The 19,751-nt window shown below is 37.1% G+C and overlaps 1 protein-coding gene across 3 annotated transcripts in view; it reads right to left on the bottom strand.

The window, feature by feature from the left end:
* Nucleotides 1-19,751, bottom strand: part of LOC140233116 (guanine nucleotide-binding protein G(o) subunit alpha-like) — a 50,443-nt gene that overhangs the window by 18,834 nt on the left and 11,858 nt on the right. For all 3 annotated transcript variants that reach the window (XM_072313231.1, XM_072313232.1, XM_072313233.1), the window contains exons 4-5: nt 8,026-8,167; nt 395-555 (exon numbers count right to left, since the gene is read on the bottom strand). In XM_072313231.1, the coding sequence (XP_072169332.1) occupies nt 395-555; nt 8,026-8,167 (303 nt within the window). The remainder of the gene's footprint in view (nt 1-394; nt 556-8,025; nt 8,168-19,751) is intronic.

Genomic DNA, 19,751 nt, shown 5'->3' with positions numbered 1-19,751 from the left:
CCATAATGAAATCTCTGGGATAGTATAGCAACATAAAAAAGATGTACATAGACCTCGATGGGCATTCCTTTTTGATGGCCATGATCATTATAAACTAAGGAGGTGGTACATTTAATAAGCCATATAAAACTATACTAATTTATGTCCAGGGCGTTGACTATAGACCATCTAATATACAAAGCTTCTGAAGTGAGCTATAATGCTCCTCAGGGTAGAATTCCAGAGGAAGTGGATAAAACCAGGGCATGCATGCTTGACCGATCCGGCTGAAGGGTTCTGGTTGTCGTTTCTATGTTTCTTATGTATTTATTCATTTATTTTTGCTGTCTTTGTTGTTGTGTTTGTTTACATTGTTGTTACTTCAAAGTAAAGAAACATAAGGTAGGTTACTTACTATTTGGCTGAATCGTTGAGTTGATATTCCCGAGCTCTGCTGAAAATCTCTTGGAGCCCGCTGTCTGACCACAGTCTTTGGAGAGCTGATGTAAGTGCCGGAGTGTACGGCTCAGAATCCTGAAGTTTGCTGACTGTATCATAGACCAGTTTGGCGTCCTCCTGCAAAGTTTAAAAAATAGCACCAGAGGTAACTTTTATCGCCTAATGGAACTTCATGTGTGTGTGTATGGGGTGGGGGTGTTTGTTTGTTCTCGTTGCTTTTTTTTTTTAGTATACAAACTTCGTTCCCTTTGTCGTATTCTCCTCTTTCTGCTTAATACCTCGTGCATTTGGCATTGTTTTTGTAAAGTACTGTTGGTCTTCACTGAAAAATTGCAAACCTAGCTTCTTCCTGCCCTTTTTTTATGTTCCTTAATTGTGAAGTCCAAAGTATCTGTTTGTTCGTTTGTTTGTTATGTATATGTATGATTTTGTTTCGGTTGCTGAATGAAATGTCTGAATTGTGTGCTGATTGTGCACTACAAAACAAGCAGAGTATCCAAACCCAACGGGCGATATAAAAATATGGAACCAGCCTATTCAGTTATATTCGGGCCATTTTCATAGAGACTACAACATGAAGTAAGAAAACAAAACAACTACCCGGTACAGGTTGGTAGAAGCCTAAATCTCCTATTGTACGATCTACCCAACTGATGAAAGTTTTCTGCATCATCATTGTATTTCTTTGTGAGAACTTCAGAGATCATTGGTTTCCGGGTAACAGGTAAAGTATAAGTAAAATGATTTTATATCGGCATTACAACAACACATCCAAAAAACTTTCCACAGAGACAAGAAGTTCCATCATCAAAACCCATGTATTTATGTCTTAATCCCTCTATACCATTGTTAACATTGCTCTAAAATCCCGAAAGTTTTTCTTTGTTTGCTTCATTTTCCATCTGAGAAGATGACTGAATATGGCCCATATTCAGCTGCACTAGCTGGTCTTCCATTGGGTCCAGCTGGATGTGTGGCGGGAGCACTTTACAGGGTTATGCACCCTGCTCTTTGCGATTAATGAATGAACGATCCGAGGCGAGTTTTTTACGTGCACAGGAGTTGTGAATCGTTCCACACACGGAACCGTTATTTTATAATGTTCTATCCGAGGTTTGCCTCTTACTAGAATCAAGATGTTTTCAATTTCAAAATCGAGCCTGTGAGAAGCATCCGCAATTGCGAGCAGCAGGAAAATAATTTGTACAGTTTGAAACATGATCTTCATAGTGCATGGCGCTTCCATTCCATAATGTATTCAAGAGATTTATCACTCCAGGGTCAAGCTCACATTTTCATACAGTAAATACCAGAACAAAGCTACATGACGCAGCAGCGGCACTTTGTTCGTGCAGACTATAATGTATGCGGCAGGATACTACGACATAGAAAAACAAGCACAGATAATCGGATAAACTTTTTACTCTCGACCTCACGTAAAATGCTGATGTATCAATTTATACAAATCTGTATACATTTCACGTTTCGCCAGTTAACTGAACACAAATGCATCGGGAGTGAAATGGATTTTATGAGTTGGGAAACAGTGTGAAAAAAAGGTGCCGCACTCGATTAGCATTAAAGGATTTCTCTTCTGGTTGTTATTTCTTCATCACGACTATATTTAGTAATGTCATAACGTTATGAGTTAAAGTTGGGAGAAAAATAAAGTTCAAGGTCAAATCCCCATAAAGCTTTTATGAACACACTGATTCTCTGATACAATGAAATAATACAATAACCTATTAAAATAATAATTACTGTATGTCAAGAAAATTGATCTTATATTCTCCTTTAGGGAGGGAATGCACATCCTCAAAAATCTGACTCCAAAACAGTAACTATAGGCCCTTTATCTTTAATGAATATTTAAACATACATGAGTATACTCAAGACGCGATATGATAAACTTATAAATAGCCTTGTTTAATGTATTGTACTTAACTTAAGCCGTGCAATATTTGAGAAAACCACGTTGAAACACCAATCTGTGATACACGAAAGTTATACCACCATAATAACCATGACTAAATTCCGAATCAAAATGATCGTGGTCCTAATTGCAGCAGCTTTCTTAGAACTTAAGTTGTATTTTTTTTCCCTTTTTTTTTTTTGCCTGTAGCATGCAGAAAAGACGTTTGACGTCGCAGAACGTCCTTCTACAGTGTTTACGTTCCATTGGTCAGGAACGCAGCATCCAAATTCGTGACAGTTTGTTCATAAAAAACAACAACAAATCATAATGGAATAAAACTGAATGATAAATGTTGATATTTAATTTCCAATGCGTCCCTTAAAAACAAAAACGAAAAACTATACATCGCATTGAAGTTCGTTTAAAGTATCGATGAGTCAGCTTCTCCGCTTCAAATTGAGAATGATTGCGGTACTTTAAGCGAACGCCGGTTTGACAAACGTCATTATTCACCCAGTATTGATTGTGCTTTTTCACCTTCAGTTTCTCTTCAGACATATGACGTCACGTGAACGTTCACAAATACTACACAACGTCTCCGTGCTCGACGTCACTAAGGGATGAGTTGAAGATGACGTCAAGATGTTTACATCGTCATGAGATGACCTGAATACTTGTGCAGGACAGCACCTGCAGTATACTTTCTCCAAAACTGAAAACAAAAAACAACACGAAGAGCTGATTTTCTTTTGCAAATTTGAAATACTTTCTTGCCGCTTTCTGCAAATTTGCAGATGCGAAGATATGTCTACCTTGCGACGTTCGCTAATGTAGGGCTTTTTGCTCAACACAGAGCCTGGCTGCCCGCATCCTTGATGAACTTTCCGCATTGCTTACACGTTCGTACAGGGGGGAAACGGCGAGCTAAATATATCCGCGGTCATTTATCAGTGTGCAGTAAAGTCTGCATCGTTGATAGATGACCTACTACACAGAGGATCGTGTGTGTAAGTGGGTGTGTGAGTGTACGTGTGTATATGTTAGCTTACGACCATACCACTGTGTGAATGTGCGCACGCGTGTGCGCACACACATACAGGTTGCATGCCCACAAACGCACGCTCGGAAAACAAAAAAAAAAAGACACAAGCAGCAAACACACTGACATAGACACACATGCAAACAGAAGGACCAAGAACACACAGACTCACACTACACACATACAGGCGAACACACACACACAGACACCAGAGCTGGTTATTTCTGGCGAGCATTAATGACGAGCCTAGCCAACTCACGATGAAAGCGAAGGTGTGGTTACACACGGCGCTATTCTTGACGCAGAGCAAACATGGCGACCATCGATCGTCTGCTGTGTACACAGTGCATAAAGACGAATGAGATTGAAAATAAGATGGTACTTAATAATCGCTGAAATGGATCGTTTGACATATTTTTTTTCTGAAGGTCATTGATGTTTACGTGATGTGTATTTGAGAAATAAGATGTGTTAGCTATACGTGGTAAATTGCGCCGGTTTTGGATTTTATCTCGTCATGCATTGATTTTCGACATTTAAACAAGCAACGGTGAATTTTAGGCGCTGACTGAAGAGATCTGTTGTTGTCTTTGTCTCTAGGCATTCTACGGTGAAAGAAGCATCCCACCTCTACATAATTTGTATTTTGTTTTACTGGGCTCCACAAAACCATCCGTAAAATGAACTTGAGCTTTAAAAATACAAAACGCTTGAAACACGAAATTGTACAGCTTTGTTATGAGTTGTACCAGCTTAGAGACATGACTGCAAATTCATGCAGGCATCTCTGAGTACGGACAGAGCAGAGACCAATACTTAGTAATACGCGGAGTAAAATACATCATCATCTGAAACAGCATGCCGCATATAGCCACGACACATCGCATGATTCAGAGATAATTCGCAATTCAAGCACAATCATTCGGAAAAAACTGCAAGGTATGACTAAAGTGTGTATGATGACCACTTCCTGCATATGGGACAATGTGTGTGCGAATGTGTACGAGTAGGTGCCTACATCCCTCTCCTTTACCATCGTCACAAAGTCAGCATTGGTTTCGTAAACGAAGTGATGTACAACGCAATGCCCATGTCCACTAACCTTGATGGGCCAAAATGTTCAACATAATAACAACTTACTTGGCCAAAATATTGCATCCAATTCACGAATGGAATAGTCAGTGACTGCATTCTTGTTTCTTCTAGTCAATTGTCACTCAAAAATATGAAACGACTCTAATCATCACTACATAATAATGTAGGGCAAACATCTATTTCTTTGTTTTTACATGATGAATTACTTATTCTTCTTTATTAGATTATCTTTCTTCTTTTAGTGTTGTTTCATATCAGAAGGTTGATTTGCAATCATTTCATAAATCAGTTTTAAATCAGAATCTTAATTCTTTTTCACTACAGCCTCTACATTTTCAAGTAGAAACACGAGGAGCACGAACATATTGTTTGCAAAGACACACACAGTCTAGTATTCTCTTCGCCAAAACGACACATGACTCACATACACACATACGCGCATACACGCACAAATTATGTGCACATACCGTTTTATTATGCAAACACCACGTACACATGCACATCCAACTACACTCACATACACATACACACATAAACATTTACAATCACAAGATTTATATGGATATGAATCTACACAAATACTCTACTAAAGAGCTGCACATCCATACACGCACCCTAACTTACCCTCGTATCATGCTCTTTTCTACTCATTACTTCCCCCCCCCCCCCATATATACAATTTAGCATGATTTGCAATAAAAAGTTGACCATAATTGTGTATTCTTTTCAGACGCCTTCATAAAAATCAAGTTCCCGCGCTTAAGATGTCCGTCTTCATTTATTTTGTTCATGATAATTTGATCGAATTATCTTTAACATTGCTCGTGTATTACTATAATTCAAGAATACTGTATATCTATATCTATATCTATATATATATATATATATATATATATATATATACCAATGTACTTTTTTCCCAATCTACACCAGTAATTATTTTGGAAGGCGGTTTTTTTTTTTGTTTTGTTTTTTTGTAACGTTGCATTGACTTTGCATTATTTTACACTGCATATGAACACCAAATGTTATATATTGACATCATTCTATATAGAAGAACATCTAGATGTATTGTAAATAATTGAGCGTAACGAAAGAACGTTCGTTCAAAGTATTCATAGGCTAGTATAACGGTTGCTTAGGTATGCAGCTGCAGTACGTATCAACGTTCAAATCTGTGTACCCGGGAATAGGAAAAAAAAAAGACGAACAATCCGGACAGGATGACTTTCTTTATACTACTTTAATTAGGCAGAGAAAGGCCCTATCAATGAGATATATAAAGTTGAAAATCATGCAACTTGTATAGATATGGGACCACGGGTAAATTTGCTATCATGACTTTGTAATCATATTAGCTGCACCATTCAGAATGACTAAAGATGAGTTACAGGCAGGACATGTTACTTGTACACAGGCGACTAGTTAGATAGGGAAAAAGGTTCGGTGCATTATGAACAAAATAAATTGCGCGATACCAATTACCGACAATCTTTGTTACATGAACCTTCAGCTGATACATGATTTCACGTCTCTGATCAAAGAAAGTTTCGGTTTCCTTTAGGGTCTTTTAATTTACTGCCATGACTATAAAAGTAATGGTTAATGAACATCACTTAATTTTCATGGCACATATTATGTCGCGCTTATGAAGACTCATTTGTCGTAGTCTCAAAATCTCAGCCACTCTCAATGTGTCCAAATTATCTCAGGGGTGGTTACACATCATCATTGTAACGTGCAAACATAATTCTAAACTTTGCAAACTTACAAGTGTGGATATGCAGACTATACTGGAATAACCTCCATACATTAATATCAAAACAAGATTAATAAAGATAATTGTCATGTATCCCAACAGCAGGATTCTACCCTCTGAGACACTCGAGTCAATGACTCTCAATCTATAGCCGACTTTTTCACATCCATCACAATATATCAATTAAGTCCAAGTCATTAGTCAACGACAAGCGATGTAAGGCACATGAATTGCGCAACCAATCATATGCATTATGAATCATTCAGAAGCCTATACTTCCGGTAGGACATAAAATGGAGGTCCCGTGTTTGGGAGAGTCAAAACCTATATACGCAAGTAAAAGATCCCGCTTTATCCATTCATCACAAAGGGTAGGGTATACAACCCGGTGAAGTGATCCGCCCAAGACACTCACAACTGGACCTGGCAGACTCAGCTATAGTACAGCTGAATATGGGCTATTCAGCCATCTTGTCAGATGGAAATTGAAAACAACAAGAACAACTCTTGACAGCGAGCCTAAGGTAGTCATGGTTTAGCATTCTCTGATTTACCACAACTATAATCCCACCAAGCTTTGAAACATATTTCACGTTCTCATTCCACCGTCATTTTCTATAACTTTTTGTATTCCATGAACAGTCCAATATACCTGACCACTTTTAAAATGGTTTCATTGAAGAGTGAAATACTAATCGAGGTGGAGCTTCTTCGTTACAGGAGTTTCAGGAAAATCAGACAAAAGTTATTAATTTTTGAAGTTTCATTGCCGTCATCGCTTCATGGATGAGAAGATTACTACAGCTTGTGATGTCATGTGTAGAAAATATATTGAAAATATTGAGAAAAATTCAACATATTTTCATTTTTCTTGCATGATGAAAGAGCAATTGACTTGCCTGTTTCAGAAGGTAGGGGAATGATATTATGAGCCTTATAATACGTCAGTAACAAGTTGAGGAAATGCGTACATTACTTTTTCCCTAAAAAAATGAAATCTGTGGAATTCTCTTTATATTTTCCGTCTATCATTCTATATGCAAGTGATATCATAAACTGTCGTAGTCTTCTCATCCGCAGTGACTGCGCAGAAACTTTTAAAATTCATAATACAACTTTTGAACAGATTGTCTGAGCTTCCTCCAGTTTTCACATATGGTATGTGTTCTACTGATACTGCTGCATTCACTCAATTCACATGCATATGAAGATGAACTTGTCCCTTAATTTAAACAAGAACAACCAGGGCCCCATTACATAGAAAGTTGATATGATAGCAACTCTTGCTGGAATGGCAGTTGTCATGGTAACGACAAAAATCTAGCTTCCTGACTGGCTGTTGCTGTGGGAGGTTGCCACTTCAGAAAGAGTTGTTATCCTAACATCTTTTATGAAATGGGGCCAGAAGATTCTTGGGTAAGTTAGGGTTCTCCGTTTGCTCTCGATACGAGTGGTCTTACTAGAATACTGGCGGTCCAAATATTTGTACATAAGATTATATATTATAGGCCTATAATATGTATATATATATATATATATATATATATATATATATATATATATATACGTATATAATCATATACACCTGTATGTATATAAATACATGTATATATATATATATATATATATATTATATACGTATATAATTTATGTATATATATATATATATTTATATACATATATATAATTATATATAAATATATATATATATAATGATAATAACATATATTGCTGTGTGTGTGTGTGTGTGTGTGTGTAGACAAAGATGTTTAAACCTACCTCTCTTTCTCCCTCTTCAAAGTCTGTGCCAAACTTCTCTCTGGCCCGAAGCATCGACACCATAGATTGCAATGTGTTGCTGTAGACAATTGGCCTGTAGATCTTTGAATCTTCAGCCGTGAATCCCTCTTCGTGTATAATCCTGCGTGGGGATAGAACAAGAGAAAACACAATACGTCATTTACTTCCATTCATTTCCATGGGGAATCTGTTATACTCAAGGTTCATGACAGTCTGAAGTTTTGATCGGGAGAGGGTTAAGCAGTGAGTCTATAAGTCTGTTTGTGTTAGCTGCTAAATCACTTCATTCATAGTACATTCACAAGTATATTTTTTCCAATGTTATTTATTTTAATTCCATTCAAATCGTAACACGCCTCAACTTTGATAAATCCCCATGCAAACAAAGACGCACTGTCACCTTTTTTTTTCGAAAATAAATCCTACATTGGATAGTCCCATGATGCCTCTAAACTATTTCATTCCTCAGATCTTGCTTTGCGGAAAATACAGACACACACACACACACACACACACACACACAAACCCACACACATACACACACACTCACACAATCATTAGTATTCATATATCAATAGGTGTGCTGTGTGTGCGTGTCGTTTTTATTTCTTTGCTGATGAACCCGCACAGACACTCTCATGTCATCAAAAGACGGCTCCCATTAAGAGGAAAATCACATTATTGAGCAAGTTTGAGTTCATCGGGAGTGTATCTGTCTCTATGGTTTTTCTAAAAATATGCCTTGTTGACCTGTAAAACTATTAGATTAGGTATACAGGAGCGTTTTCTCGGTGTCATAGTAACCTCGAATATCTTATGCAATCGAGGAACAATCATCTATGATAATAATGGCGATATTTACGGCAAAACAATATCTATCAATGAACGCGCAATCCCAAAACAATTTAGCATAATTATCATAACAAGTCTCACTTCTAAGCTTCCAAACGAAGAATGTAATACTATACAGAGCTAATTTGTCTCGAGAATAAATCCATTTAGATATGTGCCATGCATGATGCCTCCACAAATGAACTGAAAAAATACATAATTCATGGTCTCCGCCGATGGCAAAGCTTGCTTTGAGGAAGATGTAAGTCAAAAATATGGGTGAGAAGTCGAAAGGTATATTGTACTGCTCTTGATAGCAAGTGCTTTGATTGCTGTAACCTTATACATCCTAGTCTACTTGAGTGCAATATGATGGTATAGAATTTTACACGTTTATGAGAACGTAATGAGAGAACGTTTATGAGAGCATAATTATTTATAATTATGCATGTGAATTTATACAAAGAAAAAAAAGTAAAATCTTACAGTAAGGATACATTACAATGGTTGGTAAAGTAACGAAAGTGAAACATACACACACACACACACACACACACACACACACACACAATTATAATGTGTTTTACTATTCTAAAATAAAACATGTATGGGGGTGACATGAATTGTGTATACAGTCGAGATTCACATATTTGCCTTGAAAACAGCCTGTGGGATGGTAGCCATGCATGGCGACTCCATCCCACACGCTGTTTTCACGTGATTTCTGAGACTCCCGCTATTTTTGGTGCACCCATGGACAAAGATGATTTTTTTCCTTCTCCCATGTCTCCCTTATGATGGTATACAGATATCTATTAGTAAACAGTACGAAAACAAACCCGTATGCTTCTCACTAACGAATGCATATTGCTGACAAAACTTCGGTGTTGGTAACTTCAGCAATATGTAGGGTTATTACCATTTTCATCGTCACACCCGGTGTCATAATGTATATAGGCCCTATATATATATATATATATATATATATATATATATATATATATACATACATACATATATACATAGTACCCATGGTAAACAGTAGGTGTTCATATACATGCATGCGCACGCCACATAAGATTGAAAGATATACACGCATTAACTGATACATTATGACGAATATTAATTTCTCTAGAGAGATAGACGAGTGCTCACGTGAACGCACAAGGTGATACACATCTTCGCTCTGTGCTATATCATTAAGGATTAAGACGACCCATAATATAAATACAAACAAAAAGAGATGAGAGTACCTTTGAAAGATTATGTTTGTATGCCATTTTCCCTTTCTAGACATTGATCTCATCTTGGCAGAAGAGAGCGAGATTGTCGGCGGAAAAGGGCGAGATTGTTGGCGGAAAGTGCGAGGGTGTGGGCGTACTGGCTCCCGAGGATTAACTCCGTCATTATTATCGGCAAACTGTTTGTAAACAATTCCACATTGGCATTTAGCCCTGGTGGTCTACAGAGGGTTAATCACGGATGTATGTGTTCATTTAGGGACCACTGCATCCACCTGCCGCATGCTATGCTTACTTCGTCTCGCAGAGAAAGCCGTTAGGACCACCCATTACCTCACACATCGCCAAACGCTCGTTGGAAACGCGCCTATCCATACAATACTATAAACACACGAAAAAGAAAAGAAAAGAAAAAGAAAGGAAATCCACTATCCTTACAAGCCACCTTATGGGGCATTTTAAGGGAGCGCAAAAGACAGTAAGACTGGAATTTGGATATCTTGGCGGAGGGCTGTTGAAATCATATCGCTTCTTTCAGTACCATATAAGGAAGGGTACATGTATCTATAATGTCACATGATTTAGAGTGTCAAGTATACACAACAGAAAGCTCTCTGAGGTCAAAATCGTGAAAGTGGAAGCACTATTATTATCTATTTTTCTGCAGGCACACCCACACATAAAAACGATATATACATATTTTATATATATATATATATATATATATATATATATATATATATATATATCAGTGTGTACAACTCTAAAGAAGATCATGTCTTACAGTTTTTGTTTCTTTGGTTGGTTGGTTGTTGTGTTTTTTTGTTTTTTTTTTTGTTGTGTTTTTTTTGTTGTTGTTTTTTTTTTGCTTATTTAAACAACTGACGAATGTAAAGTTTCATTTGAACGTCAAGAAATGTAAGTGTGAACTCTTTACGAGTTGATTACGTCAGATAATAGTATCATTACATTATTGTCGGAGACCATACATTGAAGTTCAAGTTTAAGCCTTTCTTTCACTCCGCAAAGTACTTCTTTCTAAGTTCTACATGATTTTTATATGTACCTAAACATCCAAATACATTGCTTACCTAATTCGTACGACCTATTAAATACATATATCTATCTTAAGATATGAATTTCGCAGTAATCATTCACAGTTGATATTTACGATTTCTTGATATAGTAGTATTGAGTAGCAGACCAACATTATTAAACAGAGATGTTCCAAGAGCAGTCAATTGACAAGGAATTCTTTGAATACAAAGAAATAACAACAATGATAAGATGCAAGGGGGAGGAGAACAGCGATGAAATGCGAGTTGGAAGATAATATCAAGCACATCATAATAGAAACGCGCGCACACTGTATAAAGAATATGAAAATACCCCAGGAAAATATGACGAATGCTTAGGAGGGAGAAAAGAACGAATTCCGGAGAAAAGCGGAAATGAAAGACAGAAGAACGGAATAGAAAAGACGGTAGGTTGTTGCAGCACGCCTAAAGGGTACAGCGTCGAAGGCTGTCAATACAAAAGTGATGTTCAGCGCGCGGGCTCCGTCACTACGCTTCTCTTTTCGGGACTGTGTGGGCGATAGGTCATTCATGACACACACTGCTCTCATACACAAACACGCGCGGCCAACACACACCAACACCAAACTCGTGATGACGTTTATGAGCAATGCATAAATTAATAGAAAAAAAGCCGGCCAGCGTTGCAAATATGATTCATTCCACTATTCATCTCGATGTTGCCGGAGCTTACATGAACAAAGTAAAGCTCTTCGCAGATGGATGGATAGCATTATGGTGAAGTTATTGGAAGATCGTCAGGCCATAAGTTAAAAGCTGATATAAGAGGGGGGGGGGGGGATTCAAACAAGTTGAATGCCCATTTCGCATTGCCGCCTTGTAGACCCTATATTCTAATGAAATGCTCATAAAACTCTTGGCCATACTTCTTTACTCTAGCTTTAGCAACATGTGAATAAAAAAAAAAAAACATTCAAGCTGTGCCTAGACTTGCTGGTAGGCCATACATTATTCTTTCTTTCTATATTATTTCATAGTGCTTTTTATTAGGGCCTTCTGGTGCCACAGAAGAATCATTGATTTCGAAATCGAGAGAGTGATAAATCATCACCATGCCTGTACATTTTATGTGCACAACAAACGCTGCAGGTTTTAAGCCGTCATTTCCATCCATCCACTAATGGACGTATTCACTGCAAAACCGCAGGATTAGAATATGAGGATTTATCGAACTTGTGCGCCTGCGCCGTTTTCAAGAATATACCCGTATTGCATTGCACTGGGCAGCATATTTTCTACCAATGTTTCCTCCAGCGAGTGCTGCAAGACCCACAACACAGCTATTGATCTCACTCCGCCGATGAGCAGGGGTGGCTCCGCTAAATTTGACCTTGTGAAATATTTTTGCATCGATGCGATGATACATTCGTCCGCCCCCCCCCCAAAAAAAAAAGAAACAAAGAGATTAAATCAGAGCTCCATTCGCCCTCTTTGTTTTCTACGTGGCCTAATGGTCGCTGTATTTGATGCCATATGGAGCATCGATTTTTTTTTTTTTTTTTTGGGGGGGGGGTTGAAGTTTGATTAGAATAGTTAGGGCCAGCAGTAAAAGGTCGGAAAGGGTCAAGTTCATTTGAATACAACACTTTGCAACTACAATCGCATCTCCCTATGTTCAATATGATTATGTAATACTCACCGTCATTAGATCATACTAAAGGTTTCTAATTTCAAATTGTTATACTCTGCTGGCAAAGCACCGTGGAAAACAACAATGTATTCTGAATGTAATTAATCATTTGGATGGACTAAAGTCATTGCCTGCTATCATAAATCTTTCATGGAGGTAATGCACTCATTGAAATGACGTTATTTATGATTGTTCCGATTCATGTTTAACCTTAATATCATGCACTATACTTATAGTTTCCTAAAAGCTTCTCGAATTTGCCGACAAAGGAAGGCGAAAAAAAGTGTTGATTCTTATACATTCTTTTCATCATTGGTTTGTATTGTTTCGTCTCTGTTGGGAGATAGCTTTTTCCCCCCTCATTCCACATTAAAGTTAAAACCGCCCAACTGATCGTAACCCTTGATGCAGTTTCTTAAACTCAAGATTTTCTTTTAGAACCATAATGCAAAGTATAAACGTTCTTCGTACATTTCATGGCAAAGCAAAAAATAATCAGGACCCCAGAAAAAAAAACCACACAACATAAAGCGTAGGCCTATATACATACACATTCCCTTTAGGTATATATAAAGATATATATATAATTTATATATATATATATATATATATATATATATATATATATATTATTATATATATATATATATATAATATATTATATATATATATATATATATGTATATATCTTGTATATCCTATCATATAAATATATATTATATATTTCTTTTTTTAAGGAAAACCCCGAGTATCATTTCATATTAGCAACGTTATGTATCTCTGATGTGAAGATGAAAACATCTGCAGCAGTACGTCGTATCCTACAATGGGCTATACATGCCTACCGGTATTTATCAATCAGTCTTGCACGCTAACCTTTGATAATGACTAGCAAACTATGTTTATAGAGACGGCTTGAAAAAAACAAAACACACACACACAAGAATTATTTCACCTCCTGTTTGTGAGTTCTTTGTCTTTGTCGCTCGTTTCTTTTGGCACGATTTGTTTTCATTATCTGATAGTGTACTAATGTTCGCAACTCCTCTCACTTGAGCGAAGGCAAAGTCATTATGAGAGTTGCATTAATAAGACGGATGATGTAAGAAGACAAGTTACACAATGCAGGCCAAAATGATAGCAATTAAGGTATCTATTTTGATTGCAAACTGTTGTAGGCCCTTGAGAGCGATTTCGATCACCCTGTTAAACAATCAGTCATTTTTAATAGCTTTGGCTATTTTCCCTAAACAAGCTCGAGAATTCCCTCGGGTAACACGAATAGTTATCATTGTCTCTAAATAGGCATGAGCATCATCCTCTTTTGGTTGGCAATTTAGAAGGGGTGTCATTAGGATGAAGTCATGATCTTATTGAAACTTTGGTGTTTTTACGGGCCTTTAGCCGTAAATTCGCCAGTCTCCAGAAATGAAAAGTCGTGTTGTAAACAAATGCTAGGTTGTTTCCAACTTGGTCACTCTTTTCCTGAATAAGAAGTTATTTTGGAGACGAAATTCTATTTTCATCCTCGTCATTCATATTTTTTTTTAAGACTTAGGAAACGAGAGAGTTTCCAGAGATATATTATGAATTCAAGGACTCATTATCGGACTTTCGAGGTTAGCACGCACACAGTCATAGGCCTAAATATTCTGTTTTGTTCAGCACCCGTGCTTCTTCATCCTAATGTTAACATCAATGCATGTCTATTTCAATCTCTTGAACTTTATAAGGTAACATCTTCCTTCTCATTTTCCATCAATTTTATAAAATCCTAAAGAGGAGTTGAAAACAATGCTGTCGTAAATGTCGACTGGGACTGGTCGAGTCAAATGATTCTGTAGTGGCAAAAGAAAGGGCTGTATTACTTACTTGTCATCATAGACTCAAATAGTGTTGTTCTTGTGTATAACTGGCGTTTGAAGCTATCCCATTCGTTTCGTAGGTCGCTTTGTAGAACGTTCACGATTCTTGGTGTTATTAGTTAAGGGTCACTTGAAATGAATCATCATTTTGTTTGTATTGTAGTGATGAGATATAAAGGACAGTCCCCGAGACAAATAGCGCTTAAACTGAAGAAGCAATACCCTGGGTGAATATTAAGTAAGACCACGCTGTCGTTATTATTCCTTGCAAAGGATCGCTCAAATTCAGTAACTTCGGATCAAAGTAAATCACAATCACCTTCTCTAAATAGTCGAGGTCTGTAATGTGCATTAGTCGTGGTGTTTCCGCTCATTACGAGCCTTGACCAGTAAAGCAAGACGCGCCATCACCAAATTTGGAAAGCTCGCCAGTAAGGGAAGCAAGGCCATCAGTCTAAAGTCGTCGGACTTTCACCCTCCGACAAGATGCTAGAACTATCTCCAAGTAAACTGTCGCTGGCGAGGAATCCACGGTCAGTTTGAATTCTTTTCTTTGCTGATTGTGCATGACGCGTAACTTTTTTGTTACAACACAATGTTGAAGACGGTCGCAGGTCTATTGTAAGATAATCAACTTAATGGGGAAACGTGGTGACAATAAAACTTAAACTGGGAATATGTATGAGTCGTTTCTTTCTCTGAAGTCTTACAAAGATACAAACATCTCAATACATGACGATACAGCTGCACATTAATTTTTCGGTTGGAAGATATAATGTACTTTTGCTAACCGACAAGACCATTAATTTGCACATCGTGAATATTAGTGTTTTATTCGGGAAAGCTATGTATATACGCGGTATTCAGGGAGTTAAGAATATGTAACATTTTACCCATGTTGACGTGTGCGTCATGTAATATTCAACTGCCAAACATATCTTGCTTTTAATAACTCTAACTAAAAAACACATCTACCAGCGAAACGCATCACATTTTTTTAATGACGAAACGTTTCAAACAAAGCGATAAAATATACCTCACGTCAAATAGGATGGTAGAAATGTTTGAAAGTGTAAGGACACATTCCGTGAGAATGCCGTATTTCGATTGGCACGTTGTGAATGGTGTAAAAATTATGAAGGATTGTATCATACAGATTATATTTTTTCGAGCAAAAACATCATGTATAATAATCGCAGTGTGCTTCGGCCTAAAGAAAAATGGTCCTTTCTTGCTGGGGACGTTTCGGGCCAACCTGTAAATGTTTATCAGTTATCATATTGCCCATTCTTACAGCATGTTAGGGCCTATACTAATTTTGTCAAGGTGCGTCAAACATTAAATATTATATATATATATAAACATATATATATATATATATATGTGTGTGTGTGTGTGTGTGTGTAAATATTCATTTTATCTCAATTACTGTACCGGACATTACATGACTTGTAAACGGAAGGAATATTATTTATTGCGTGCTTTCCGTTTCTTTATACCGTGGCGAGGATAAGAAACTGGGCAGGAAATGATATCCATATGATCATAAATTTAAGACAGGATGAACAGAATGTTACCATTAGTTTTGTAGTCTCGACGCAATGACTGCTACTAGAGTTGTTTTCATTGTAATTATATCCTTCACCATTGTGTCCTGTGTGGTCTTTATGCCCATGCGTTCTTAAATCTCTTCACTAAATTTATTTATCTCTGCATGGTTGTCTTCCGAATCACATAAGAGCCTAAAAAATATTTGTTTTTGTTTTTTTCAATTCCTTGTCAATATTCATCGTTGTATTGTAAGCAACATTGTGTAAACCAAAGCATTTGGGTACTTATGACATCACACCACACGATGATAGCTATACATGTACTTATGTTCATCACCGTTACACTGGAAAGGGTATATGCGTGTATACCCCTGACGACATTCCGCGAGCTTTGGATTATGTGCAATATGTATATACAGCACGCTTACTAATCTACTAAAAGCCTTAGAAGTGTGAGCTCTGTATAGAAGCGGATCGATATGATTATTGATCCACTCTTTGAATTATTGTTTGCCCACAACTTGTGGCGGGCAAACATAGCACATCGTACATGCTGCCTGCGGAAATGTGAAACTGGGAGCAAATATTGACAGGGAAATAAGAGGAATACAAAAAATAAACTCCTATCTAATCGTTGAGAATTCAACTCGAGCAAATTGGCAACACAACAGAGGTTACATTTTCAACAGAGGGACAGAATCAATGTAAAGCAGATATTTGAAGAAGTCTCAAGCTTGCAATAAAAAATTCAACAATCGAAACCAATTTACAGTTCAATGACTGGAAAAAAAATAACACCTACATGTAATTTACCGAATCACAGATTTGTCTTTTTTTTTTCATTGAACGAATTCGTCTAACTCAGTAATCTGTTTAATGACTTCTCGAAGTGTGGTTTCAGTGCCCCAGCGAGGAACTTCAGATGATAGTATTGTGGTACTATTGAATACTTTGAATTATTGAATTAATGATAAGTTTGAATCGTTTTGAAAACATTAAATGATTGTTTTGCTCTGCATCTCGTGACTTTTCTTTGTGGCTCGTGATTTTGAACTATAGCAGTGTGTAACGCCTGAACTATACTCGCAGCATGAAGGTAATCAAACAGCTTACCAAATGGATATTAACATAGTTGGATTAGTTGCGTAGTGAAGTACGAGATTCCTTGAATAATCCCCCCCCCCCACACACACACACACAGAATTGAAAATTTTGGTCATATTCGTGTTACATTTGTTACAGCCATATAAACGTGGTTATATTGAACATCGCATTCGGTATAGCAGCTTTCATATTAACGCCGATTACTGCCTGAAAAAAAATGGAACAGTTCTGGTTCAGGAATAATTATGTCACTGAAGATTGGAGTCCCTGTTGTATTATCGAAATTGGCCTGTACCAACGAAACTGGCTGCATTTTCATGTTGAGATGTATCCACACTGTGAAGGAAGGTGTGACAATGTGGCAAACTGTATTTTCTCTCTGATTACAGGATCACCGGGTCGACTTACTAGGGCATGTCGTTTCTCTATATATTATTACCAGGCTGTGATGCACTGGAAACAGTGTTTTATTCCTATTTCAATAATTTGCGGCAGTGTGACATCAACGCAGTATAATCCTGATAATTCCACTTTAAAAGTATACAAATGTTGAAGCCTTTCTCCTTGCAGCTTCTATAGAGTCTGTGCAAAAATAAGGGTGTCCACAATGCTAAAAAAGAATTTCCAATGGCAAAAGTTTGGGGTTTTGTTTGTTTGATTGTTTGTTTGTTTGTTTTTGCCATTGTGCAGTGTGACGAGGTGGTCCCTGCCTGCTTCTGTAATATAGAAGACAGCGGAACATAATATGGTCCCTGCCTGCTTCTGTAATATAGAAGACAGTGGAACACATAGAGTTGTGTTATTTCCAAGAGTATAACATTTCTTGGGCACCACTCTCACGGCTGAGTATATCATGTTCTTCCAACTGAAATTCTGACTGAATTGATATGCTATTCGATACCCATCCCGCCCCCCCCCCCCCCCACAAAAAAAAAAGAAACAGAAAACAATCCAGAACACTCTTCATCCCTACATAGCAATAACTAGATGTGATGCAGAATGCCAGTAAAACTTAGATTAAATCTTGACAACCTTTCGACATAATGAATAAGTAATCAATAAAAAAAACATTTCGCTTATAAGCGTACGTCAACCTCATGTTGGAGCTGATTTTGATGAATGAGGTAAAATCATGCCAACAGAATAGTGAAAGTTTAAGCAATATCAAACTATCGATAAATAGAAAATTACGGACTTCCCAGAAATCACATGTCTACACGAAACAAGGATATCATTCGCAGTCATACATTGTATATGCAAATTATAGAGATAATGATGAGATAATGATGGCATGACCTCACAAGACTGCCATTCTTCTACATAATTATGTACATGATCTTCACATTTCCATTTTTGATGTGAACTAACGAAGACTTTGAGATGATATCACCAGTGATCACTCGTATCAAATAGTTGCAGAGTGTCAATGATCTAGCAGTGCGGACTTCGCAGATGGAAGGGGTCGAAGTTATCGATTTGCTAACAAACAAATGATTTTATAATATCTGTATGTTCAGTCTACTAGTATTGGGTAAGTTGTTATTACATGATCACCATGTGTAATTTACATATCATACGTAATTACGTATGATGTCTCCTAAAGCATGCTGACATTTGAAATTTTCTAACTTTTCAATTTTTCGTCTGATTTTTACGAAACCATACTGTTCCCACCCTTTCAGCACTTTACTTTCTTACTATAGAGTTAACTTTAATATGGAATGGAATTTCTCTTTAATGGGGTGGTATGGAAGGTCACTGACATCTACGAGGTTTGCCCTTGATGCAAACTGTCGGTGCGCACTTGAATCCGAAACGGGGAAGGAATCGAGCCCGATGCATTCCATCTTGGATTGGATAACGACTCCCAATTTGCACAAGGAACAGACTTCGTTTCGTACTCATTAAATGATTAGTGCAGTCGATCCAAGGGGTGCACACAGGGTCTATACGTCATGTAATACCGCATCATGGTTAAGTATCGCATGACGTTCATTAAAGGGTTTTTATATAACCAACTGTTTCATACAGGTAGAGAAACAGACTTAATTCTTTCAGAAGAAACTTACATTGAAAAATATATACATGTTGCTTGAAGTAACTTGAAGAACATGGTGAAGTAAATGAAAGTGAAAGGTTTACTGTAGCACCATGTTTAGGTAGTCCTTGTCTCTTACATGTAAATGTGCACATGATACTAACAGGTTCTTATATTTGATCATACATAATTAATACAATGCAGTATCACAGCAACTACAGGACGTACTAGTACATGACATATACACATCCATAATCATACATACTAGTACATGACATAAATTTTTGAATTTTGTTCGCTGATATACGCGTTAAGACTTCAACTACAAAGAAAAACACGTAATTACGCT

The sequence above is a fragment of the Diadema setosum genome, chromosome 9 (assembly GCF_964275005.1).
Source record: "Diadema setosum chromosome 9, eeDiaSeto1, whole genome shotgun sequence".
Taxonomy (NCBI): Eukaryota; Metazoa; Echinodermata; class Echinoidea; order Diadematoida; family Diadematidae; genus Diadema; species Diadema setosum.
The sequence above is the reverse complement of the archived record's forward strand: the minus strand, read 5'-3'. Positions and strand labels throughout refer to the sequence as shown.